The sequence below is a fragment of the Anolis carolinensis genome, chromosome 1 (assembly GCF_035594765.1).
Source record: "Anolis carolinensis isolate JA03-04 chromosome 1, rAnoCar3.1.pri, whole genome shotgun sequence".
Classification (NCBI taxonomy): Eukaryota; Metazoa; Chordata; class Lepidosauria; order Squamata; family Dactyloidae; genus Anolis; species Anolis carolinensis.
In genome coordinates this window covers 188,608,296-188,636,280 of record NC_085841.1, presented here as the reverse complement: position 1 = coordinate 188,636,280, position 27,985 = coordinate 188,608,296, and the positions used below count along the sequence as shown (strand labels likewise).

General features: G+C 39.8%; 2 protein-coding genes across 4 annotated transcripts in view; one reads left to right on the top strand and one right to left on the bottom strand.

Annotated features, from left to right (window-relative positions):
* The window catches only part of fastkd2 (FAST kinase domains 2), a 17,345-nt gene extending 14,158 nt beyond the window's left edge, over positions 1 to 3,187 (bottom strand). The window contains exons 1-2 of the mRNA XM_008114929.3: positions 3,066 to 3,187; positions 67 to 872 (exon numbers count right to left, since the gene is read on the bottom strand). Coding sequence (XP_008113136.1) covers positions 67 to 789 — 723 coding nt within the window. The 5' untranslated portion in view covers positions 790 to 872; positions 3,066 to 3,187. The remainder of the gene's footprint in view (positions 1 to 66; positions 873 to 3,065) is intronic.
* mdh1b (malate dehydrogenase 1B) lies at positions 3,180 to 27,985 on the top strand. 3 transcript variants are annotated; one of them, XM_008114930.3, is made up of 13 exons: positions 3,180 to 3,314; positions 5,447 to 5,559; positions 8,183 to 8,317; positions 10,793 to 10,935; positions 11,653 to 12,152; positions 13,492 to 13,633; positions 14,855 to 15,018; positions 15,297 to 15,436; positions 16,825 to 16,876; positions 18,204 to 18,266; positions 23,086 to 23,139; positions 24,907 to 24,960; positions 27,561 to 27,985. In XM_008114930.3, the coding sequence occupies exons 1-13, from the start codon at positions 3,293 to 3,295 to the stop codon at positions 27,578 to 27,580; spliced, it is 1,602 nt and encodes a 533-aa protein (XP_008113137.1). In that variant the 5' UTR covers positions 3,180 to 3,292; the 3' UTR covers positions 27,581 to 27,985. The 3 variants fall into 3 exon arrangements, with proteins under 3 accessions (XP_008113137.1, XP_008113138.1, XP_008113139.1); XM_008114931.3 differs by lacking the exon at positions 10,793 to 10,935; XM_008114932.3 differs by lacking the exons at positions 5,447 to 5,559; positions 10,793 to 10,935 and having other exon boundaries at positions 3,220 to 3,314.

Below are 27,985 nucleotides of genomic sequence, written 5' to 3'. Positions count from 1 at the left end.
ATAGTAGTCAAACAACTTGAAGTGACATGTTTCCCTTCCTGTATTGAAAAGGGTACTTTGTCTTACCTGGCATACCCTAAGCAGGGTCTGAACCAACCGGGTGCTCTGAGGAATTCCCAGTCTCACCACAGCCAGAAAGCTGTAGGCCAAGTCATCACGCCACATGAACTTGGCTTCATTCATAACACTTTGGCAGACTTGACTAAACTGGGGGTGCTCAAACATCAGCCTCTTCTCATAGCGCTTCTGGTCTTCTGAGAGCTTTTTTGTGAGCATCCACATGGTAGCCAGACTGTTACTGACATACTTTTCAGAGACTGGAAATCTTGCAACAAGATCAAGGACATCGCAGGGAGATGTACACTTCCGAAGCTCATCAAAGAATTGCCGGGATGCACTCCTTTCATCATTTTCTTCAATAGCACTACTGTCTTCCCTTGCAGAAGTCAAGAAATCAGATGCATGTTGAGGATCTTTGACAGTCACTGGTGCAGGGATTGGCCCATCGTCATCAAACAGGGCACTAGCAGTTTTCTGTTCATTTGGGTCTTCCCTTTCTGTGTTGATAGATGGGACATCTTGAGAAAACCCCCGAATAGATGACTGAAGACAGAAAGGAGGTGAATAAAACAGGAGTTGCCTCAGATTATTATTTCGCACAGTATTTTTATGTCCATTATTTCCCAGTGTAAAAGATTTCACTGCAGTTCTAGAAAAAGGACTCAGGACATAAGGGCATGCCTGCAACTGCTTCGTTGTCCGTATAAAGCAATTCAGTTTCCAACTCATTTTGCTTCTTTCAGAGAAAACAATTTCATTAAAAGATTATCAGAGCACAAATGAACCGTCCACATCAGGGTTCTACAGATTACCTGTGAAATGAATTCAAAATGTGAATTTCATCTGTATTATACAGGTTTATGATCATATCTACAGAATAACATGCTAATCTAAGAGATATTTTGTGTGCCACAATTAATCATTAACAGGAAAAAGCAATTTCCCAATATCGAACCATGTCCTCCTAATTGTAATATTGACATAGCAGTGAGAAAAAAGGAAAACTGGCAGGAATGACTGAGCTCACTTGGACACAGACGAGGAGACTGAGATAAACCAGGTGCCATCTTTTACAGGTGTTTTAATCTGCAATGGGATGGAAAGAAGGTTGTGGAATCAGTTTCTTATTTTCTTACTTCAATGCTCCATGAAGAAACAATTTAATTTCCTTATACCAATAACAAGAACCACTGTTGTGTGGTGGTTTGAGCACTGGTATAGGACTCTGGGTTTGAATCCCTGCTCAGCCATGGTTTTTGCCAAGAAATCCACAAGCAGGTGGACAATTTCAACAGAAAGGAAGAAACAATGAAAATGAACAAAATCTGGCTACCAGTATTAAAAAAAACCTCGAAAATCAGGACAGCAAATAAAGAACTCTACTCAGAAACAGGGGAATTCCAGACAGCAAATAACTAAGTGCCAGTTAACACCTCCCAAACAAAGGATGCCCCGGGGCAGCAACAGCCAGGCTTTGCAACTGCAAGGCTACTCAATGCTAATCAAGCTTGCTAACTGCAACATTCACACTTGCTTCAAACAGACAGGGGTTCTTTCACAACCCTGGACATTCCACAGATATATATACACCCACTTGCCTCATGAACAGACCTCTGAACAAACATTTGAGGATGCCTGCCACAGATGCAGATGAAACATCAAGACAGAATGCTATTGGAATATGGCCATACAGCCCGAAAAACTCACAACAACCAATTCATACTATCATCTAACATGATTAGAAGCTGGGGGGAAAAGACATACTTTGCCACACTTTCTGAATATATGAAGACTAGAAGCCAGTATGAAATAGGAAAAAAACTATTTCCAGTGGTCTTCAAAATGACCCGTCAGTTCATAATAATTGTACCTCTTCTTCGAAATGTAGCCCCTCTTCCACTCCTGCAGTTCTGTCTATTTAAGGGAAAGTGCAAACAACACTATGTAACAACATTTGAAAAATGTACCTAATTTGAAAGTGTGATTTCCTGTTTAATTGTGTGATCCTTACTTTGAAAGTACAGTAGAGTCTCACTTATCCAACATAAACGGGCTGGCAGAATGTTGGATAAGTGAATATGTTGCATAATAAGGAAGGATTAAGGAAAAGCCTATTAAACATCAAGTTAGATTATGATTTTACAAATGAAGCACCAAAACATCATGTCAGACAAATTTGACAGAAAAAGTAGTTCAATACGCAGTAATGCTATGTAGTAATTACTGTATTTACGAATTTAGCACCAAAATATCATGATGTACTGAAAACATTGACTACAAAAATGCGTTGGATAATCCAGAACGTTGGATAAGTGAATGTTGGATAAGTGAGACTCTACTGCAGTTGTTCTACTCCAGAAACATTGTGTTTGTGTCTGCCACAAACAAGGTTGAATTGGTTGAAATTCAATGATCTATTCATTGAAAAACTATAGCAAAATGTGCTGTAGATGTTTTGCCAAAACAAAGTTTTGGCAGTTTAATATTTCTACGTTTTTATGAGTTTTTATGATAGAACCAGTTAGGAAATGCCATTTATAACCCAGGAACACAAATCGTGTTAACATAGTGCTGTTCGTTTTCTTCTGAATCATTGAATGGTGAGCCACTCGCTGTAACTGAGGGCAGAAAATCCCACATTATCTGAGTGTGGACTCAGATAACCCAGTGTGGGATTTTCTACCTTGATATTCTGAGATATAGGGCTGTGTGGAAGGGCCGTGTGAGCCCTTCCAGACAGGCCTTTTACCACAGGATCTGATCCCAGCTTTTCTGCTCTAAATTGGATTAGATGAGTCCGCACTGCCACATAATCTGGGATAAACAAAAAACCTGCCATCAGATCCTGGGATATAGGGACCTTCCACACAGCCATATAACCCAGAATATCAAGACACACGCCAAAGGAAACATAGCAAGGCGAGGGATCCTTCACTCTCTGCCCCTCTCAGCCCCTTCCTCAATATCTCCATGGAAACCTTCGCCCCCTCCGCCCTTTCACGAACCTCGTTGACCCGCTCGCGTGACACTCAAACGGGAGCCGCCATCGCAAAGTGAGCACGTGACTTCACCCGGCGAAAGTACGGGTGCCGGGAGCAAACAAAATAGTCCAGTCTTTTTTTTTTTTTTTGCTTCCTGCCTCTGAGGCTATGTGCCCGGTTGCCTAGCAACTTCCCCCAAGCTTCTCCTGCGCGAGAAGGAGGCGGATCATTCAGAAAGCCACGCTTCTGCTATGGCCAAATTCGTCCTCGCAGGTGAAGTGTTTGGGAGTTCGCATTTGTACAGGTGTTGGCATAGCTATGTTTGCATCTATAATGAAACATCTTGAACAGTGGTTCTCAACCTGTGGGTCCCCAGATGTTTTGACCTTCAACTCACAGAAATCCTAACAGCTGGTAAACTGGCTGGGATTTCTGGGAGTTGTAGGCCAAAACACCTGGGGACCCACAGGTTGAGAACCACTGATCTTGAAGGTGGGACCCAAATCTAACCGCAGAATGTGTTTCATGTACACATAAAGCTGCTTTAGGGTCCTTCCACACAGCGCTATATCCCAGAATATGAAGGCAGAAAATCCTACAAGATCTGCTTTGAACTGTGTTATCCGAGCCCACTCTCAGATAATGTGGGATTTTCTGTCTTCATATTCTGGGATATAGGGCTGTGTGGAAGGGCCCCCAGACAGTTGTCCTTGAAACAATGTTTGTGTGTCTTGAGCCACCAGAAAGGAAAAGTGTAACTGTCTTAGGCTGGATCAACACTGCCCTATAATCTAGTTTCTAATTGAATTGGATTATATGACTCTATGGGTCCTCCCACACAACCATATAACCCAGAATATCAAGGCAGCTAATCCACAATATCTGCATTGAACTGGGTTATCTGAGTCCACACTGCCATATATTCCAGTTCAATTTGGATTTTATACAGCTGTGTGGAAGGGGCCTACACTGCCATATAATCCAGACTAGATCTACACTGCCCTATATCCCAGAATCTGATCCTTCTTATCCCAGATTATCTGGCAATGTAGACTCATATAATCAATTTCAAAGCAGATAATCTGGGATCAGATCCTGGGCTATAGGGCAGTGTAGATCCAGCCCCAAAATCTGATCCCAGATTATCTGCTTATTCCAGTTTATATGGCAGTGGAGACTCCAGAGTCACCCTTCCATATAATCTGGAATAATCAGATAATCTGGGATCAGATCCTGGGATATAGAGCAGTATAGAAAGGATCCCAGTTCAAAGCAGATAATTTTGATTCAAAAACTGGATTATGTGGCAGTGTAGATGAGGCCTCTGCCACCCCTGTGGACAATTTGGGATTTTGGAGTATTTCAGATTTTGGGATTCCTGATAAGGGACTCAACCTGAATTTATTATTGTAAAAAAAAAAAAACCAGTCCAAAGGTTTCCTTCAAGAGCTTGCATTATGCTCTTCAAAAGAACAAACCTACAAACCGTGGCAACCTCAGGTCCCTTCTACACTGCCATACAATCCAAATTATGAAAGCAGATCATCTGGATTTTATATTGCAATGTAGAAGGGGCCTCAGATATTTTCTCTAATAGCAGTTGAGAGACCTACCTCTTCTGCAGTGAAATCAGAAGAAGAGCCTCCTTATCCTTTTTTTTTTAAAGTGTATCTTCACTGTCAGAAAATACAGACATAACAAAAGAAAAAGGAAAGAAGGAAGGAAGGAAGGAAGGAAAGAAAGAAAGAAAGAAGAGGGAGAAGGTGTATGAGGGAAAGAAAGGGAAGAAGGAAGACAAGGTTTATTTATTTATAACTAACGTACCGTATATACTCGGTGTTGCCTGTATATGCATTTTGTCTTTTTAGAAATACTGATTGTTGACTTTACAATTTTATGATTTGTCCCATTAGAAAAAGGATACATACTTGATCAGTGTATGAAAGCATCCTTCATACATTTCATGCCAACTAAATTCAAGTTGACGTTATAGCATATGGGAGGACATTGTGCAATTGCATTCAGCAAAAGTTGTCAGAGTTTACTTAATAGGTCCAGAAATATTGCAGGATGGGGTAGCACTGCAACCTCAAGAGAACATTTTCTCTTCTTTGGACCTTCCAAGCTATAGGCATTTCTGGAAATGCCTCTTTGCCCCAAAACTATTTCTGGTTTTGAAAAACAACGGTGTAAAACAGTGCGAGGCATGGAAATTATTGGAAAGGTGTGTATCTTAAGTTGTGGTTCATCCTTGAGAAAATGGTGGGCACATGTCACAGAAGCATCCTTTATTTATCCTTGATTTATCTGTCCTGTCATTCTTTCTACAAAATATTTGTTTTCTTTTTAGTATCAACTTTGAAATTGCCACATCAAGAATATGTACTCTTGTCATTGATTTCTAGGTAAGGCAGACTGCCCGTTTTATGCTAAAGCAGAATTACTTGCTGACTACTTGGATAAAAATTTGCCAAACTTCAGGATACACAAGATTACGCAACATCCTGACAACTGGGAGGTAAAACATTTTGGTCTGTTTCACTCATGATGCGGTTTCCAAAATGGTTCAAACTATTTATCACTTTTTGGGGACAGAGTGCTTCAACAGGTGGTGAAAAGACATGTACTGGCATTTGTAAGTGCACATAGTTTTCTTCCATCTTCTATTTTCTTCTTGCATTTGACTTGTTTTGTGCTGTGATCAGTCATTAGCATACTGATACAGATCTGCAGATAATACTACTACTACTACTACTACTAATAATAATAATAATAATAATAATACTTTATTTATAACCTGCTCCCCCCCCCCCCCAAAGGGACTCAGGGAATAACAAAAATAGCAAACATTCAATGTCAATAAACACATAAACAACAATCAAAGCGAAACATGAAATCAAATAACTCAATATCACTCATGAATGAACCACAGTAGGGGTTAGACTAAATAAACATAATAAATACAAAAAGACAAACCAATTAAAGCATTATATATTAAAAGCACAATATAATATATTGCGTCAACAGGCTGAGGAAGTATCTGATGTCAAGCGAGAATATGTATGAGAGATGTTAATCTTCCTTCTCTCCAAAGGCTAAATTACACATACAGTTTAACAGCTTTTTGAAGATGAAGAGAGGGGGGGGGGGCATTTTTAGTTCTTTAAGGAGGGAGGCAGGGAGCAGCCACGGAGAAGCCCCCCTCTCTCTGGAGTGCCAGGTTTCTATGGTGGCCAGGAGGGCCTTTGCACATTTAATACTGGTGTGCCCACTTCACCTGTTCCTTGAGATGCTGGATCTGACCATAGTGGTACATGTCTGTCTTATATCCCATTTGGATTATTGTAATCTGCTCTATGTGGAGTTGCTTTCAAAGAGTGTTTGGAAACTTTAGCTGGTCCAAAGAGCTGTAGCCAGGTTGCTTACTGGGGCTGACTACAGAGAGCGGACAACTCCCCTGTTGCAGCAGCTCCACTGGCTGCCAGTTTGTTTCCAGGCACAATTCAAAGTGCTGGTTATGACTTATAAAGCCCTTTACAGCTCAGGTTCAGGCCATTTGGCAGGTTACATCTCCCTTTACAAACCTGCCCAAACCCTGGACAGTCCATCACAGTCACAGTTGGTTGGGATGTGAGAAAGGGCTTTCTCAGCGGCTGCCCCTTGACTCTGGAACTCCCTTCTTCACAGGGAAACTAGAATGGCCCCATCCCTTCTGTTCATCCAGTGGCAGGCTAAGACCTTTCTTCTTTGGCAGGCTTTTCAGAATGAGCCAGGATGTCCTTTATATTTATGCATTTTATGTGATTTTAACTAAATTGTTTTCACAATGGCATCATTTAATTCTATTTTGATTATTATATTTTGTAGGTTTTTTAATTGTATAGTTTTTAATGGTTGTGAGCTGCTTTGGATTATGGTTCCAGAGAGAAAAGTAGAATACAAGCAAATAAATTATACTTATTATTTTGAAAGCCTTGTTCCTGAGACACCTATCTCTGAGGAAGCCCCTTGTGGGAGAGAAAACAGGTTAATTTTGAAGAGTCTGTATAATTTCAATCAGACACTCCATGTTGGATCTTGTCCCTTGAACTTTGTTATACATATGACAATGAGACATGGACAAAAGTTCAGTGGCTTTTTATTTTTCTAACACACAAACTCTGCCCAGAATGACATTTATAGATGAACAGACTGGTAGTTTGGGTATGGCACCTGCTCACCTTAGTTCATTTATCTATATATTTATTAGAAAAAATACAATGAACTACACAGGAGCCTCAGTTTTGATTGTCATAGGATGGTGTTCCTAAATTGGTACAAACTGTTTGCAAATGCTGTCCACTAGTACATACAGTTGAATATTTGCTCTTACTGATACTATGTCCAAGAAAAGGTTAGCTAAAATATTCTTCTTTCTCCCCACCCTCAGCCCACCCTGATGTGACATGGCATAATTTAAGGTTTTAATACATTTGTTACAGGAATAATTCATAACTTTTATTTTTCTGCTATGTTGCAGAATTCTCCATGTAGTCAAATTTCTCATATTTTACTGCAACATCCTTACAGCTGAGCTATAAAGAACTCACATGTTGCCTTATCTGCATTGCCACTAAGTTAAAGGTTGTGTGTGTGTGTGTGTATTTCTCAAAGTCAAATTCCTCTTTTAAAATAAATTGGATAAGATGCTAAAATAGCAAAATGAAAGTGGCACTTGTACTCTGCTGCAATAATACTTCCAATTGCATTTGAAGGGTTGAATACAAATGTGATGTGTGAAACTTGGAGCCAAATATTCATGCATTTGAGAAGAAGCAGGAATCAATTCTCCCAAGGGATTTTGTTATATAAGAGTTGGGCTACTTCTCATTTTATCTTCCACACTCAATACAGATACTCAAGTATAAAATGATACGCTTCTTATTGAAGACACTGATGGCTCATGTTCTGGGGAGGTTGAATGCCTCATCTGATACCGGGAGGCTTTCCTCTCAAATTATAGATCTGTGGCCTTCAAAAATGCAAACGGGCATCATTTGGGGAACAGAAGCAATATTCAACATTGCACTGAAAGTTTTCTCCTGGATTTAGTCAGCATTGCCATTTCATTCCAATGCTTACTTTGTGGGGTTTGCCTCCAGGCATGGCTACAAGAGACCTGTGAAAAGAATGGATGGAAACACAAGCGTTCTCCAATTATTTGGAGAGAACTCTTGGATCGTGGTGGAAAGGGCCTTCTTCTGGGAGGATACAATGAATTCTTGGAGCATGCTCAGGTAAAATAATTATTTCTGTGTTTTCGGTTTATTACTCCACTTTTCTTTTTTGTCTTGGTGGAGTCTGGAGTGTTCGTGTTTAATCAGTATCAGATTCTAGTAATAAAGACATTGGGAAAACACATTAAGTCAAGAGTTCATTTATGGCATATTTATTTAGTAAATATAATTAAAACAGCTAAAACACATTTAAAATTAATTACTAATAAATAATTAAAACAAAATACACCACACTACACTACTGCTATATAAAAATTGATAAGCTTTCCTGATGAAGAAGTCTTTCCTGGCTGGCAGAAAGAGAGCAGGGAGGGGAACCACTGGACTTCTCCTGTGTCCCCACCAAACACGCCAGTGAAGGTTGTGGGACCAAAGAGTAAACATTCCCCTGTAGACCTTAAAGCTTATGCTTTCTTGTACAGGAAGATATACAAGCAAATATGTGTTTTAAACATGTAAGGCTTTAAAGGTTTAAAACAGTGCTTGGAATGTCTAGAAGGGTGGGGAACGTGCCCCATGGTCCTTGTAATCCATTGCAGTATTTTTGACCTGTTGAAGTTTCTGGATAGCCCCATATAGACGCATTTGACAGAAACCCAAACGGGATGTTATCAAGGGTTCAGATTTCAGACTTCAGATCTGTTTATTGATTACTCCACTGACCATACCAACAATAAAAAACAAAAATACACAGACAAATAAACACTAATCACTATGCTAAAACTTCTGCAATAGTTAACTAAAATAAATTAAAACATGATAAAACTTGATTAAATAAAAATTGGTAAAATGGGATGAAATTACAAGATGTAAAAGAGTCAGTTGGAGAATTTAGATAAGTTCATCACCATGTCAAAAGACCCCATTCTGTGGAATAAAGAGATCTCTCAGGTGGGCAGCTATACAGTGGACTCAGGGCACTTCCAGACAGCCTCAAAATGAGGGTTTAAAAGTGGGGCAAAAAATCCCAGGGCCTAGCAGCAAGTCCACACACAGACCTGTCAGTGCACATTTTTTGGGCGGAATTGGGTTTTAAGCACATCTTTTAAACACATACGTTTCAGCATTTAGCCCTATTCTGCCCACACTTTTCCCAAACATTAATTAGCTGCCACCCCCCACCCTCGTTTTATACTGTTTTTTCCTGGGATTTTATGTGTAGAAAAGCCCTAAGTGTAGATTCTCCCCAGAAAGAAAATAAGACAGTTTGACAATTGAGTCCCAGTTGGTTGTTCTGACCAAATGCGGTTGTAAATATCGAGATCTCACCTATACTTATCAAGGCATATGTCACTCTAGCCAGTTTTGACTTCTCAAGGGATAGGCACAGCTGGCACTAAAGTTTTAACTGTGCAAATGCACTCCTGGCCACCAAAACTTGTGTATCCAGGCTCAGTTCTGAGTTCAGGAGTTTACCCAAGCCACGAACCTGAGATTTCTGGGGGAGTATAATCCTATCCAACACAGGCTAAACCCATAAAGAATCTTTATGATAAAGGTGATGTAAGTCCATTTTGCTGTGACATAATATATACAGGGTATCAAAGACTACACAGAGCCACTGATACAGCCTCCTTCAGCAGTATCCTTTATTTTTCTCCCTTTCTGCTCAAACATGCACAGCTATATATAGTCAGTTCTCTTTATCCATTGATTTCATATCCATGAATTCAACCATTAACAGTTTGAAATTTGTTTAAAGTCCAAAGAGCAAATTTTAATTTTGCTATGTCATTTATAATAATAATAATAATAATAATAATAATAATACACTATTATAATTGTATATTTATATTACATGTAATATTACTAATAATATTGCAATATAGTTGTATAGTACAATATAATAATATATAATGCTTATATAGTGCTTATATTGTGCTATACTTATAATATAATACATTGTATGTACAGTGTTCCCTCACTCATCGCTGGGGTTAGGTTCCAGGACCACCCGCAATAAGTGAAAATCTGCGAAGTAGGGACACTATATTTATTTTAATATTTATACATTATTTTAGTAGTTATACACTATTTTAAGTCTTTATCAACCAATCATGTGTTGATAAATCACCTCTTTCTCCTCCCATTGCCGTTTGGGCTCCTTTTCTCTCCCTTCGGCTTCTCCTTTCTCCCTTCCTTAGGCTGTAAATTGTAATTTTTAATGATTTTTTTTGCGAAACAGCAAATCTCCAAAAAGTAAACCGTGAAGTAGTGAGGGAACACTGTATATATAACTTGTAAGCCGCCCTGAGTCCCCTTCGGGGTGAGAAGAGCGGGTATAAATGTCGCTAATAAATAAATAAAATAATTAATTAAACTATGCCATTATATATAATGAGACTTGAGCAGGTTCTGGAACCAGTTATGTGTACTGTATTGCACATAATTTTTATCATGTTTCAGAGTTTGACAAGTAATGTGTTCAAGGAATACATATTTGAATGTGCATTAATGGTGCTTTTCAATCTTCAGCACTACTATAACATTTCATCAGACATGAGAACTGCAGAGATGCTCCTCATAGCTAAAGAGAACCTGCAGACTCGTATAATAATCGACAAGGAGGAGGAAGAACTTAAAAGCCTTATCAACCCCTTGCATATTTGGATTAACAGGTGGGATGATGAACGGGAATCATAGAGAAGTTCAGTCCCATGTGTTTCTTCTGACAGAAATTCATAATTGTGAAAACTGGAAAATGTCAGTTATTCCTTGATGGGGCTGCCAATTGATGGAACAGGAGACAGGATGGTATGATGTCTCCCCCCCCACTCCCCCTTCTTCACTCTGGTCCCAGAGTTGTTACTGCAGATTGGCTCTATGGAAAGAAGGGTGGCAGGGGCAAGTTTGGTAATCATGTCAACCAATAGTTATCTTTTATTGTTAACTTTTTTCTGGAATACCTGAATAATTAATTTTTGTCCCACCTTCATTATGTAAAGCCTGAGTAAGCTATTTTTAGACCCCCAACCTTTAAAAACACCTAGTAAATAAAGTAGGAAAATTAAAGTAAATTAAGCACATTGCTGATTTTGAAAAGAAAAGTCAGGTTCACTTGTTCTATGGGAGACAATCTTCTAGAGTACATGGCTAGAGATCAGTGTTTAAGTACTGTATTGCCTTTTGAGTGTTGCATTGCTTTTTAAAGTGTAGGCCAGTTTGGGGTTCAGTCCTGAGAAAAAATCAGGGCACTAATACTCGTGATGGAGATTATAATGTCTTAGAAGATAACCATTAATAATTGTATACTGAGTAACCTGAACAAGAGATATGCCTCCAATGCATAATCCAATACCGTACTAAAGATTCTCTCCATCCTTCTTCTCAATCAGTGCATGTGTTAATATCTGCTATCAACTGATTCCTTTGTTTACCAATGGTGAGATATTTGGAATGGAAAGTGAAGTCAGTATTCACTTGCTGGATCGAAGCAGTTACAAAGACATTCTTGAAGGTATTGTTATGGAGACCCAGGACTTGGCATCCCCCCTCCTTCGCAGTGTCTCCTCACACACCGAACTGAATGAGGCTTTTCTCGATGCCGACGTTATTGTTTTACTGGATGATATCCTTCAGGAGAGTATCCCAACGATTGAAGATTGCATCCGGCAAGTGACCCATCAGTGTGAGATATATGGTCCTCTGATAGAGAAGAACGCCAAAAGTAGTGTCAGAGTTGTGGTGATGGGGAAAACCTTTACTAACCTTAAGGCTTTGATGCTTATGACATATGCCCCATCCATCAATCCTCGAAATATTGTCACTATTGCCATGCTGTTGGAAAGTGAAGCCAAGGCTATGGTGGCCAGAAAATTGCAAATGCACCCAGCAGGTGAGTTACAAGTAACTGTGGACTGCTTGATATTCATTTAATGAGTTGATTATTCGTTTAACTCATAGTCAATGTATAATGTGTAGCTTTATATCAGAATCTTCACCACAAAATGCTCAAGGTTGAAAGTGACTTTAAAAAGCCACGTGGTCCTGTTTCTCAGTAGTTGCAGCTTTAAAGGAAACACTGACTTAAATCCAATTGATAATCCAAACTGAAATAGAGTAAACCCTTTAAAACAAGCAAATTTGCTTAAGTTTTGATTTATTCAATTTCCATTGAGTCATTGGATTTACTCTAGTTGAAATTGGCAATTGAATTTAGATGTCAACCTTTATGCTTATCTGGGGGAACGGAATTCTGCAGAAGTGGCACTGCTCCAAGGAAATGTCTCTCTGCATACCCTTCACAGGCATGAAAGGAAGCCACGAGGGTAAGAGATCATAGTACTCATTCATCCCAAAGGAATTGCTTGATGGGGAGGGTGAAATAAATAGAACCCATCGTTTCAAGAGGATTGACAGCTTTGCTCAAGTATGGTGTGCCTGATCCTTGAATTGGGACTTTATATCCAGATATAAGGCATTGGAATTAAAGGAAAGATCAATGTATAACCTGCCAGGTATGCAGGAAAGACCGAGACCCTTCCCATCACTCTGAATAAATAAACATCTCAGCGGTAAAGGGGCTGGTAATAAAGGCCTGATTAATACTCTCCATATATCAATGTGCATGGAAGTCTGTATGAACTGGTGCTAGCTATTGATATCAGAAGCCATAGTGAATATATCATATTAGGCACCATTAGAGAAACCTCTGAACTATTCATATCAGAGCTGTGTTCCTGCTAGTGGATATCCAAGCAGAGGTGCCATTGCTTAACACTGAAAAGAATCCTGAGTAAACTCTGCCTAAAGGAGGGATGTTGTGGAGGAAGATGTCTCCATATGAATTACGATTGATCAATAGCTCCTAAAATAATGGCTTGATAGAACCTGCTTATTCAGCAACAAAATATTGATGAACAATATCAAGGGAGAGCCTTTGCTTTTGTGGCATGATTATGGATTTATGAGGACCATCCGGATGATTACTGTGGGAAACTGGATGTCACGGATGGGGAACCTGTGTCCCTCTATGTGTTGCAGAGCTACTATTCCCATCATCCCTCACCGTTGGTCAGGATGGCTAGAGCTTGTGGGAATTGGAGTCTAACCATATATAAAAGGCCACAGGGATCTCAGCCTTGAGTTGGATGAAACTTTGATCTGATACAACAGGGATGTTCTGAGTTTTTCACTATCTCGTTCACCATGTTTCTCTTTGTTTTCTTCAACAGGAATAAAAAATCTCATTGTCTGGGGTAATATTTGTGGATGTAGCTACGTTGATCTGAATAGAACAGAGCTCTATAGATATGACAGTGCCATCTGGGGCCCACCAAGTTTCTTCCGTCATTTGTTGGATGTGCTGTTTGATCGGTATTTTTTGTTACTGTAAAAATCTTATGTATATATGTATGTGTGTAAATAAAATAGTTGACATAACTACACACATATGTACACATGTTACACATGTATGATGTTTACTTATACACAAAATCCATTTTTGCATTCTCAGGGAATTCTGTTCTATCTGAAACACAGAAGTTTTGTCAAATAGAAAAATTCGCTTCATCTTAAAACATCAGCACTTTTAATTGGAAAATGTAATCTAAATACATTTTACAGTTAAAATTGGTTGAAGAGAAAATATGCAAAGTCTCTTCCTTTCACCAGCAGGGAGAGCTCTGCTACAAATAAAAGTTTCTGGCATGAAGCTTTTGAACTCATGTGGAATGTTATTCCAGAAACCATCATATATTTATCTAAAACATGGCACAGCAGAGTAAAAAAAAAAAAAAAACTATTGGGTTTTTTTTTTGGCCTTTTTACTTGACCTAATGAAGATAGCACCACAAGTTTCCCTTGTTCTTTGTTCTGAGGTTCTTTTGACCACATGTGTTTGCCACTTTGTACTTTACATTGGAACCTGTTGTTGAATTGGAAGACTGGGCAGCCATATCCTTTCCAAACCATCTCCCATGGTTTCCTTTCTTAGGATGCTGCTTATAATAGTCAATTGGGAAGAGTGGCGAGCAACAGCAGCAGGAGTTAACATCAATGGGAGAATATTTCTCTTTAACCTGGTCCTGAGCTGGGAGATGGGACAGCCTTAAACAGGAATATCATGGTTGCCTCAGCCTGACAACTTTAATTCAGGATGTGTGGAAACAGGGTGTACCTACGCTGTAGAATTAATATCATTTGGCACCATTTTAACTGCCATGTTTCAATGCTCTGGAATCCTGGGATGTAGAGTTTGGTGTAGCCCCAGCACTCTTTGGCAGAGAAGACTAAAGGTCTTGTAAAATCACAACTCCCAGCATCCCATAACATTCAGCCATGACAGTTAAAATGGTGTCCGGTTGCATTAATTCTACAGTGTAATTGCACCAGAGATATAGCAAGTTATCTGGCTGTTCCACAGCACTCCAGAAGCAGTTGGAGTAAAATGTAAGGCTTGGGGTTCTGAGGTATAAGCCACACCAAGAAGGATATTGTAGGGGGGTTAGGAAGAGAAAAGTAGTTTGGGATTTCTTTCTAGAAGTTTTATTATAGTTTTCTCGATTTTCATTTGCATGTCTCCTTTCTTGCTGCCAGTGAATGGATGCGTACTGAATTTGTGACTGCATTGAGTTCATTAAGTTCTTGGGGAAGTCACTGCTTAGGCTTGGCACCTGCACATACCATTGCTACCATGCTGAGATACTGGTACCAGGGCTCCCCACCAGGCGAGATGGTTTCCCTAGGAGTGATCACTGAAGGTAAATACGGTGCTTCAGCAACAGTTCAAATCCAGGGTCAGCAAGTGAGAGAAACAGACATACAAACCACTTGCATTTCTGAACTACATTTCCTCTTCTTCTCCCGCCCCTCATATGTCTGAAAGCATCTCTTGCTTTCAGACTTTGACCCCATTCAACATTTAATGAAATCTTGGCTTGATGGTAACATTTACTGCTGGGAGTTTAGGAACGAAAGTATGTACATGTATTTGTAATCCTGAATGAAATATTGACCAGGGATTTTTTCTTTTGTTTAGGTCAGTTTGGGCTTCCTGAAGGTATTGTTTATTCCATGCCTGTCAGGTTTGAGAATGGTACCTGGATTGCCTTTACAGAACTAGAAATTGACGAGAAAACAGACGAATATCTCCACATTCTAGCCTGTGATCTGATTCGGGTAACGTTTTATAGTGGTATCAAATAGAAGTTTCTAAAATGTTTCCTTTACAGGGAAAGCAGGAGGAATTTTGGATCAGCAACAATATACTACACCCCTCGCCAAAATATTAAAAAGGAGGAATAATCCCTTATCTGTTGTAAGAGGCAAGATATTTGCCTTCAGTATAAAGGGGATGGCATGGAGGGCAGGGGAAAATAGAAACCATTGTGCCAGATGAGGATTCCTCTATGTGGTTTACCAGCCCAGATTCTCCTTTCTGCCTTTATGCCTTAGCATTTCCTCTCTCTATAAAGGTCTGAATTTATTTCTACTACTTTAAATTGAACATGTACCATTAATTACAGTTACACTAAAACATTCCCAGAAGTTTCAGCATTACACTCCTTTAAATATATTCAATGGTTGCTGTGTTGACGATGTTGTTTTATTCCACCTTTTTATTTGTCTCATTGAAAATTCGATTTGTGCAAACAAGACACAAGAATAAATTCCTGATTCAGTATGCATGGTCAAATGCATAGTTATGAATCTATACATCACAGATCTCCTCCTAGGAAGTTCCTTCTATCTCAGGCCCCTCCTACACTGCCATATAATCCAGTTTTTTTCTGTGTCAGGAGCAACTTGAGAAACTGAAAGTTACTTCTGGTGTGAGAGAATTGGCTGTCTGCAAGGACGTTGCCCAAGGGACACTTGGATGTTTTGATGTTTTTACCATTCTTGTGAGAGGCTTCTCTCATGTCCCCATATGGAGCGGGGTTATCAAGTTATCAAAGCAGACAATTCACATGATCGGTTTTGGATTATATGAGTCTGCACTGTCATATAATCCAGTTCAGATAATTAGATTTTATATGGCAGTGTAGAAGGGGCCTCAGGCTCCCCAAAAAGCATAAATAATACATACCCATGGGTAAGATCTTTTTGCTTGTAGATAATTTTGTAGTTACAAAACAGAAACACAACAGACATTTGTATATTCTTTATAATTACAGGGAACGTTGTAATGGCATCAAAATGTCTTTTGATTACTTAAGAAGAAGCTATGGCAAAATCTCATTTAGATTTCTAATGATTAATTTTTTTATTTGCTAGATTCAAAATATTGAAATAAAAGAAATTACTTGAAATGTGCTACTTTAAAATGCTGAAGGGATTGATTATCTTTGTGAATGACTTCCTCAGACTTGTAATATCTGGCAGCAACTGTTATATTGGCGTGCATTAATATTACACAAGAGAAGCCGAAAAAAATCATTCTACGAAGAGTGCTACTAGTCATGTTAATATGAAGCTATATTTTAAAAATCAGAATGCTATTTAGAAATGCTATATTTATATCACTCATACTTCTTGTATGGTAAATAACATTTTTTTCCATACAGGAAAAACAGGTTGCATTAGGTGAAGTAGAAGAAATGTATCCACAGAGAGGAGGTAAAAATAAGTGGTAGAACATTTTATTTTTTTATTTCGTGTCAAAAGCATTGCATAACAAATACATTTTAAAAATGATGAAAAAAATAGAGGAAATCACAAAACAACTAAATAGTTTTAGACCAAAAGCGGGCAACAGCAACTGCATTGTCCATAGCTTTAAGCAACTCCTCCTCTGTACATGAGGTAGGACATTGTGGGCAAGCATACATATGTGGAGTTGTGTGTTCTGCTCCACAGTCACACAAGATGGAGGATTCCTCCAGGTAGTGCCACCTTGCCAAGTTGTCTTTAGATCTGCCCACTCCCCTTCTGAGTCTGTTCAGGGACTTCCAAGTTGCCCATTCTTGGTTTGCCCCGGGAGGAAGACCCTTGTGGGGGGCCATCCATGGTAGAACATGATTACTTAATATAAAAGCTAACAAAAATTGAATTTGAAGATCAGACCTAAAAACACATATTCCCAGTATCTAGAACTTTGAAAGATTTGAACGTCATGTGGATTTAGCTATGGTTGAATTCACTGTAATCATGTAATGTGTTTATAGAATCTCTTATTACTTGTAATTATTCAAAATAATGGAAAATTATGCATAAAAGTGAGCACAAGCTTCTATAGCAGTGATTCTCATCCAAAAATCTGGTCTGCAAACCTCCTTCCTTTTTATTTATTTATTTATTTTATTTTATTTTATTACTTTTTTCCGCTCCTTTCCTCAGAGCTGACCATTGCATTGAATAAACCACATTAACTCTAGATTATTAAACATGGTTTTCTGTGCGTGAGCAGATGACGACTACTGGGTGGCATATGTTCTGTATCAGAAACTAGAGCTGATGTGGTCTATCCAGTGCAATTTTCTGAATCAGCACCCCAGATAACCAAACTGAATTTAAAGTTGACCAAAAATTGATTTGTAACACTTTTGGTACTAATGTTGGAGAGTGGGCCCTAGTCAAAGTAGTCCCTGGTCAACTGGGCACTGGTAAAAAAGAAAAGAAAAAAAGGTTGGGAACCACTGTTCTGTAGGGTCTGGTCGAAGGTCACTGTAGCATAAATATCTGTGGATGACCACAATGAGAAAAAGTCCTGGATGCAAAAATAGGTTTGTTGATGATACAGCAAGTACAGATTGAGCATCCTTTATCCAGAATTCAAAAATTCGAAATGCTTCCAAATTCAAAATGGTTTACATGGGTGGCTGAGACAGTAACACCTTTGGCTTCTTCTGATACTGGATTTTAGCTTAACAATACATATTTAAAAGTTCTTCTTACTTAATTTTTTTAATGGTTAAATAAAAGAACATGTATATTGTATTTTCAGTTCGTAAGGCACGTATTTATGTGGAGGACGAAGAGGAGGAGGCGGCAGAGGAGAGTCCTGAAGGTGAGTCCTTGATGGTAAGACTAAGAAATACCTTCAGTGTTTGATTTCATTGGAAAAAACACCCCATCTCACTGACTCCCTCTTCAGTTAAAAAGTGAATAAGAAGCATCAGTATACTCCCTTAGTATATATTCTTTATTTCAAATAGACTTTTGAGTACATCTTAAAATAAAGTAATTAATAGATGGATGCATGCTTTGACAAATGAATGACCCTTCCTCCAAATAATGAACAAATATAGAGGCCTCCATCAATATTTAATTTTGTAGTCAGAATATCACCAATATGGGTATTTGATTCTGTAGTCTAGGGGCCGGGCTTAGCACAACAGGCTAAACCACTTACAGAGGAGGCAGTAAAGGTGCCCTTAAAGACATTGATTGGGAGGAAGCTCCTCGGCATGGAAGATGGAGCAACAGGACCCCCCCCCCCCCCACCGGTGGCTGGAGTCGAATATAGTCTCCAAGATGCCGGAAATAATATGGGAAAAACTGCCTTTACCGCTGTCTGTGTTGTCTGTCTTTTATAATTGTATAGTTGGCATTGAATGTTTGCTGTATATGTGTTCTGTAAGCAGCTCTGAGTCCCTTTTGGGGTGAAAAGGGTGGGGTATAAATACTGTAAATAAATAAAATAGTCAGAAATATATGTCAGATACCATTTTAAAACCTTTGTATGAATCCTTTTCCAAATAAACTCACTTTTTTATTCATTTGATCAGAGAAAAGAGCCATGATGGAAAAGTAAAGAAAAACAAACACCAAATCATGCCTTGCTTTTATTAAGTGTTTATCACTCAACAATTAAAGCTTTGAATAAAATTGGGATAAACCTTGTTCCAGCTTTCTGGTGATTAGAACCCTACATTTACCTTGTTCTCTGTCTTCTAGCTTGCCAGATTTGATGTTAGGAACTATGATAGTTTTTCTGGGAGAGATGGAATTATCTTTCACACACTCTTAAAAATATATTTTGAGTTCTTCATACTTTCGTTGGTTTTCAGAAATGTAGCATTGAGTTGTCAATTTATTTATCATCATCATCGTCATCATCATCATCATCATCATCATCATCATTAATTACTTATTAATCGCCCTCCATCCAAGATGCTCTAGGCGATTTACAAGCTAAATTGTAAAGGATAAAAATACATACATACAAATATTGATAAAATTAACCTAGATCAAAAGCTCTAGTAAAAAGCCAGGTCTTAAGTGCTAGGGTGAAAGGCCCTAACTCACGCATGGCTCTCATATAGGTTGGTAAGGCATTCCATAAGGCAGGGCAGAAATAGAAAAAGCTCTGTGTCTGGTCCTTTCCAAGTGCACTTCTCTAGGACCCAGTATATAAAGTAAGTCACGTTGGGATGGTCGTTGCGAGCTCCGATGATGGGAGAAGGAGAGACGGTCCCTAAGGTACAATGAGCCCTGGCCGTAAAGAATTTTAAAGGTCAGAACTAGCATCTTATATAAACCACGGTAATCAGTTGGAAGCCAATGCAAATGTTGCAGCACTGGTGTTATATGGCATTTCATGGGTGTTCTTGTGAGTAGCCTGGCTGCCGCATTCTGAACAATATGGAGCTTTTGGGTCGTAGACATCAGAAGGCCAACATACAGGGCGTTGCAATAGTCCAGCCTAGACATGACCGTGGCATGGATGACTGTTGCCATAGCCTTATCAGATAGATAGGGTGCCAATTGCCTCGCTTGTCGTAGGTGGAAAAAGGCCTGTTTGCTGGCAGCAGCGACCTGAGCTTCCATTGTCAGCTGCGAATCCAAAACGACACCCAAGTTCTTAACGGTAGGCGAAGGAGATAGGGCAGCACCATCGAAGGTGGGTAGCAAATGGGTCAGACCAATCGAGCGGCCATGCCAGAGAATCTCAGTCTTTGCCAGGTTCACCTTCAGTCTACTAGCACGTAGCCAGTTCGATAGAGCCTCCAGACATAAGGTGAAATTGTCTGGTATTGACGTTGCTCCAGGCTCCAGGCGCAGAAGGAGTTGGGTGTCGTCCGCATATTGATAGCAGTCTAGGCCGAAACTCGGAGCCAAACTAGCAAGGAGTGTAACGTAGATGTTGAAGAGAAGAGGGGAGAGAATTGCACCTTGGGGTACCCCACATAGGAGGGGAGATCTTTCAGAGACTTGATCCATATACTCCACACATTGGCTCCAGTTTCGGAGAAATGAGTTGAACCAATTGAGGGCCTGACCGCGAACTCCGGACATGGCAAGACGGTGAATCATTAGATCGTAGTCAATGGTGTCAAACGCTGCGGTAAAGTCGAGAAGTACCAGTAGCGCTGATCCGCCGCTATCAGACTGGCGATGAAGTTCATCTGTAATGGCAACCAGGACTGTCTCCGTCCCATGGCCAGGGCGGAAGCCTGACTGGAAAGGGTCCAGGCCGGTTGTATCATCCAAAAATTGTTGCAGTTGTCCCAGTACAGCCCGCTCTATCATCTTACCTAAGAATGGAAGGTTAGAGACAGGACGATAATTGGCAAGGGTCATGGGATCCAAGCTAGGCTTCTTTAGCAAGGGACGAACCCTTGCCTCTTTTAGGTTGTCCAGGAAGACCCCCTGTTCAAGAGAGCCATTGATTATATTACTTAACGGATCGAGTAGACCTTCCAGGCAGCTCTTCACCAGTCAAGAGGGGCACGGATCAAGGGAACAGGTGGTTGGTTTTGCAACAGCCAGGATTCTAGCGACATCTTCCCTGTCAAGTGGAGTAAATCGGTCAAAGATAGGCTCACTAAGCGGCCACAAAGTCTCGAGCTCACTCAAGATATCAACTGTAGGGGGCAGTTCCTGCTGAAGCACAGTGATTTTATCAGTGAAAAACTTCTGGAATGCCTCTGCTGTAAGAGCCGTGGTTGCTGGGTTTTGGACTAAGGGAGCCGGACTGGTCAAAGCACGAACGATTTTGAATAATTGTGCTGGGCGCGATCTAGCAGAGGCTATTAAGGAGGAATTGTAAGATTTTTTAGCGTCCTTGACGGCTGATTCATAGGACCTGCGAAAAGTCTTGAAAGCGGACACTGACACCTCGTCAGGTTTCCGTCGCCACTGGTGTTCCAGCCGCTTTCGTGCTTGCTTCATCATCCATTGCTCATTAATGTACCAAGGGGAGCGATTCCGGCGAGGGCAAAGGAGGCGTCTGAGGGAAACCTCATCCAAGGCAGCCAACAAACTGACATTCCAGTTGTTGACTAGCTCACTGAGAGTGACGCACACAGTTCCCAGGCCATTAAGGGCATTCAAGAACCTAGCAGGTTCCATGAGTCTCCTAGGCCGAGCAAAGATCGGTTTGGCAAGATGGAGAGGAGGAGATGGAATCTCAATCCGGGCCTTCAGGACAGCGTGATCAGAGCAGGGAACATAAATTACAGCGGATAGAGATGTTCATACTCCGATATTAAAAATCAAGTCTAGAGTGTGACCAGCCTGATGAGTAGGGCGAGTCTTGAGTAATGAGAGCCCCAGAGCTTCAAAGGTTGGTACTAGGTCCTTAGTCACTGATGAAGATGACAGTGCCTTGACATGTACATTAAAGTCACCCAGAACAATAAGTCTGGGGAACTTCAAGACCCAGTCCACCACAAGATCTAATAAATTAAGCAGACTCTCTCCCAGAGACCCAGGTGTGCAGTAAACTACAAGAATGGCTAGGGATTTCCTACTAGCCAAGACCGCACCAACACACTCAATACTGGCTATCTTTGGAGTTGGAATAACTTTGATGGTAAAATAATCACAGGAGAGTATTGCTACCCCTTCACCCCGTCCCACACTCCGTGGCTGTTGAAATATCTGGAAGCCTGGAGGTGTCAGTGCATGTGAGGGAATGTTATCATCCTCACGGGTCCAGGTCTCTGTAATGTACTTACCGTATTTCTATCCCACTCTTCTCACCCCAAGGGGGTCTTGGGGCGGCTTACAACTTGGCACAATTCAATGGCACATCAAAGTACAAATATAACAAATTATAAATACATTAAACAGTAAAAATGTAGCATATAAATACAATTAAAACTAAATTTAAAACAACAAAACAATCCCATAGTCCATAATCAGAGTCCAAGAGCCATTCCAGTTACAGTCACATTAATTCCCAGCTGTCTATTGCATTGTAGCTAATCTCTGAATGCCTGGTTCCAAAGCCAGGATTTTACTTGTTTTCTGAATGTCAGGAGGAAGGAAACTGTTCTCACATCACTAAAGAGGGAATTCAGCAGTCAAGGGACCACCACTGAGAAGGCCCTGTCTCTTGTCCCCACCAACTGCACTTGCAAAGGAGATGGAACCAAGAGCAGGGCCTCCCCAGAAGATCTTAACATCTGTCCTGGTTTATAGGGGAGATGTGTTCTGACAGGTAAGCTGGGTCGGAACCATTCAGGACTTAATAGGCTAAAGCCAGCACTTTAAATTGTGCTTTGAAGCAAATTGACAGCCAGTGGAGCTGAAGTAACAGGGGGGTTGTATAGAAACCTTTTAAAAATATATATCTGAAGAGCTATTCTCTGGATGGTGTACAAGAGCAGTCCATTTACCCATGGGTTGAATTCTCATAAACTTACTTGCTTTTGACGTGCATACATATATACTAGATTTCAGCTTTAGCCATTAAGCTTGATATTTCAAGATGTTTTATGGTTGTCCCAAGTGCTGCATTGAAAGTGGAAGCACACTGAATTCAGTGAATGTCTTCTGATTTAGAGCACCAGCTGGAATAGATCATAAGACTACATAAATATAATATGCCGGGGTGCCCTGAGATCTGTGTCATTTTTCTTTTATGTGGTTTCTCTTAGATGTCAAATATGCAACAAGTCTCTTGGAAAATGAAGATCAAATTACTGCTGAAGGTAAACCTTCTTTTTTGGAAGATAAAGACATCCTGGGCATTCTGAAATTGAGGGCAATGAAATGGAAGATCTGTCCTTCTCTCTTCTATAGTTTTCTAGCTTAGAACTGCCTGCATTTATTAGAGTATAATGCACAATCAATTGTAATGTGCATCTCAATTTTGAAGGTGTATTTTGCAAAATCAATATTATTGTTGAATGTAATGTGTGGCTTTACTGACAGGCAAGGGAAAGCCATGTTCCTCCATCAGGAGAGGTAGCAGCTTTCCAACTAAGTCCTCATTCACAAGGTCTTCAAAACTGGGGAGGGGGAGCCATGCCCCACCATCAGGCTGAGGCTGCAGAGTTCACCAGCCTCAGACTGTAGAACAGTGCAAGCGGGTTTACATGCATTACTCTAACGTATCATCAAATCTAATGCACGCTTCACTTTTTGCTATGTAATTTAGCCAAAAAAAGGTGAGCATTAGAATCAAATAAATATGGTATTTACCTTTTCCCCACCCATGGCTGGTAGTGGTGGGGAGACAGCTCTGTAATATCAAACAATAGTTTGATTTGTATATATTACCAGTGGTGGTTTATAGACCAAATGTGGTGGGGAGAGGTCTCACTCCACCGTTTTGGGATGATACAAGCTGCCACCCCAGTTTAACCATGTACTGCCTCAGTATACAGTTGACATGTGTAGTTGATTGGTTGAACCGACCCTACAGAAAAGCCTTCTATTTGAGGTGATGGGTGGAAATGTTAAGGTTCTGCCATGGTGCTGTATCTGTTGTGAGAAATGACTACTTGATCTACAGTGGCCAAGTTTGAGCCAGTTTGGTTCAGGGAATATGAAAATAAGAGTAGGCGTGAAAAAGAAACTAGGCAGACTTAGGATTTGTGGGATTTTATGATGAAAGGGGACTATGATAGATCAGAATGCATCAAAAGGCAGAAGCTTGCCTCTGTGGGAACTTTGATAGAGTTTGAAGCTGATAGAGATACACTTTGGGGTTTGAGAAAAAAGGGAGAACTACCTATGATACTGGGGAAGGGGTCTAAAGAACAGAGTTTAATGTATTTTCTATTGTGTTCTATAAACCTATTTTTGTTGTTCTTTTAAATCTGTCTCTGGTTCTCTGTCAAGCCTGAATAGGGGCAAGGCCACACATACCAAAACTGTGTCACACACACACAGAAACAAACACACACCTACCTGAATACATTCTCTTACCCAGTGGTTCTCAACCTGTGAGTTGCCAGGTGTTTTTGGCTAGAACTCCCAGAAATCTCAGCCAGTTTATCAGCTGTTAGAATTTCTGGGAGTTGAAGGCCAAAACATCTAGGGACCCACAGGTTGAGAACTACTGCTCTAACCAGTGTTTCTCAAACTGTGCTTCTCCATGTGTTTTGGACTTTAGCTCCCAGAAATCCAAGCCAGTTTATCAGCTGTTAGGAAGGTTGGGAACTCTAGTTATCTCCAGTACTAAAGCCCATTTTATAGATGTAGCAGATCTTGCTTAAGGCCACCCAATAATTCCAACACCTGAATTAAAGCCTTCAGCACCCAAAGACCACAGTTCACTACACTTCCTCTTTTCTGATTGCATCTTCCCATTTTATAATTATCTTCCCATTTCAATGTTAACAAAGAGAAATGCACATGGATGCATGCTTGTCTTAATGCTGCTGTAAAAAGAAGTAAGAATACTCTAATGGGCTTTTTAAAAAAGATGTGGGCATGGTTCGGTGTAATGTTAGCAATTTCTTTTGTCATAGAAACTGGAGGATCGAGGAGTCCAGAAGAAGAAAATGAAGAAGAAAGTTTTGATGGTATGAAACCTTTATGAAACTTTTTGTTTCTAATTTTTTGTTTGGTGTGACCAGTATACAGAGAGAAGCCCAACTGTGTGACAAAGATAAATAATGTAGAGAATGAATCCTGTTGTATTTCTATACCAAATTCTTTTAAAATTTTGAATATAACATCAAATGACGCACAGCATCTATTTTTCGATGTGGACTTCTATTAGCAATGCCAGAATATTGTTCAGTTGTAACAGGAATTCCCTAGATTTTTTAAGAGATTCAGGTTAAGGCCAAGCAAATTAAGTTCCTCCACAAATATCAAAAGTTGAATAATTCCCCGAAGGTGCAACTAGGGCCCCTTCTACACTACCCTATATTCCAGAATCTGATCCTGAATGAGGGTAATTTCAACTTCCAGTTTTTAATTTGCATAGGGATAAACAGAATAGTTTTTGAAATAATGTATCTCTGTCCCTAGTTTTGTGTGTGTGCATGTGTGTGTATGTATGTGTCAGGAGCAACTTGAGAAACTGCAAGTCGCTTCTGGTATGAGAGAATTGGCCGTCTGCAAGGACATTGCCCAGGGGATGCCTGGATGTTTTGATATTTTTACCATCCTTGTGGGAGGCTTCTCTCATGTTGCAGCATGGAGCTGGAGCTGATAGAGGGAGCTCTTTCATGCTCTCCCCAAGTTGGGCTTGAGCCTGCAACCTTCAGGTCAGCAACCCAACCTTCAAGTCATCAGTCCTGCTTGCACAAGGGTTTAACCCATCCGGGACTTTTCTGTCCTCTGTCCTCTGTATTACTGTCCTTAGTAATACATTGAGGTGAGGCAGGGAGTCAAATACAAGAGTGCCTAGAATCTACAAAAACCTTAATGTGGCCCTGTATAAAGTAATGGCGTATGCAACTCTTATAAATCAAATCTGATAGCCAAGCAGCTTTCCTGGTCAAAATCAGTAATTTCCCTTAAGCAGTGTCCATTTTGCTCTCAGAACCTTTTCAGTCCTAAATCCTATCTAAATGACTAAATGCTGAACTATCTACCATCTCTTATTAAGCTCTTCCAGCAACCCCTTTCAACCTCCATGCTGGATAAGTGAGACTCTACTGTATAATTATAGATCTATATCTAGCTCTGCATTGTTTATGTAAGCATTATATGTTTGCCTGTTACTATGTTGGAAGCTGGCCTGAGTCCCCAGGGGGAGATAGATAGGGCAGGGTACAAATGAAGCTGTTGTTGTTGATGATGATGATTATAAAGTTATTGTTGCTTTTCCACTTATAGAGTTAGTTTACTGTTTTTCTTTGAAATACAGTAAATATTCAAAACATTTAACCCACTGATGCCTCAATTAATGTAATTTTATTGGTATCTAATTTTATTTTTGAAATTTACCAGTAGCTGCTGCATTTCCCACCCTCGGCTTATACTCGAGTCAATAAGTTTTCCCAGTTTTTGGTGGTAAAATTAGGTGCCTCGGCTTATATTCGGGTCGGCTTATATTCGAGTATATACGGTAATTCTAATGCTCTAATTCTACTTTATCTGCCATGGCTGCCTCCTATGGGATTATCTTCGGATTTGGGTGATTCTTCAGAGGAGCATTCTCTGGCTGAAGATTTCATAGATTTCTCTCTCAATAGCCAGCAGCAGGATCCCACAGGATGATGCCATGTCCGCTAAAGTAGAAATATAGCTCTCTAGTTGTGTGACCTTTTGCAACTGTTTTCCATAGCTAATATGACACTGTTTCTTCAGGGAAACATATAAAGTATGAAAGACAGATACTTGGGACATATGTGGAAACAAATATCTAGAAGAGACAGCACATCTTTGGTTCTTCATGATTAGTTGCTTCTGCTGTGACATTTCTACTGTGTATTGCGAGAAGATCCTTCAACATATATCACTGCAAACAACAGAGTAATATTTGTGCATTGGAGCACCATAAATGGAGAAGTACTATTCTGCCTGTGACTATGTAAATGCCTTGTGTATTGATGCATTTAACACCTCTGAGGGCCTTTCCACACGGCCATATAACCCAGAATATCACGGCAGAAAATCCCACAATATCTGCTTTGAACTGGGTTGTTTGAGTCCACACTGCCCTAGATTGCAGTTCAAAGCAGATAATATGGGATTTTATTCAGTTGTGTGTAGGAGGCCTGAGAAATGTGGCTGTGATCCAATTAAACCCCTTTGTAAAACATCTTGAATAACAGTATGTAACAAAATTTGGAGGGGGAAAAAACTGTTCCTGGTTTGAAAGTGTTATTCCTGTTTAACTGTGGGGTCGTTACTTTGAAATTTGTTGTTAGACTCCAGAAACTTCATTTTTGTGGCTGCCACAAACTATGTTGAATTGGTTGAGACTTGGTGGGATATCAATTGAAAAAATATAGCAAAAAGTGCTGCAGGATGTCCTGCAAAAACAAAGTTTTTGCAGTTTAATAAACTTTTTCCATGTTTTATAATAGAACCAATTAGGAAATGACATTTATAACCCAGGAACAAAAACCGTGTTACATAGTGTAATGAGTTATCCAATTAAATCTATTTTAGATTTTGAGAACCACTGAAAAATAAATACCTGTTTTTTATTTTTATTCTGCAGTTCCTGGTGACTACTTTTAAGCAATTTGAGCAACAGTGAACAAAGCTAATTTATTACTGCTCACTTCCATTGGACTGAGAGAATTCTTGGATAAAACAGCTTCTGTGACTCAACAACAATAGATTTGGTGCAGAAAAATGCCAAATGGGCTTTCTGTATATCATGAAACGTGTAACTATGTGAAATCCTAAGCATATTAGTTTTCTTTGCATACACTAAACATTTGTGATGTGGTTAGCTAGATCCATCTCAGCTGCAATATTTGGGCTAAACCACCTTAGTTTCATTTCATTCTATTTACACTATCTGAAAAGTCATTTTCCAGGTTAGAAAAAGGTGTAAAGTATTCAAAGCACTTAAATGTTCAACTTAAGAAAAAACAATGGTCAAATAAAATATTCAAAATAATTGCCTTGGTTCAACAA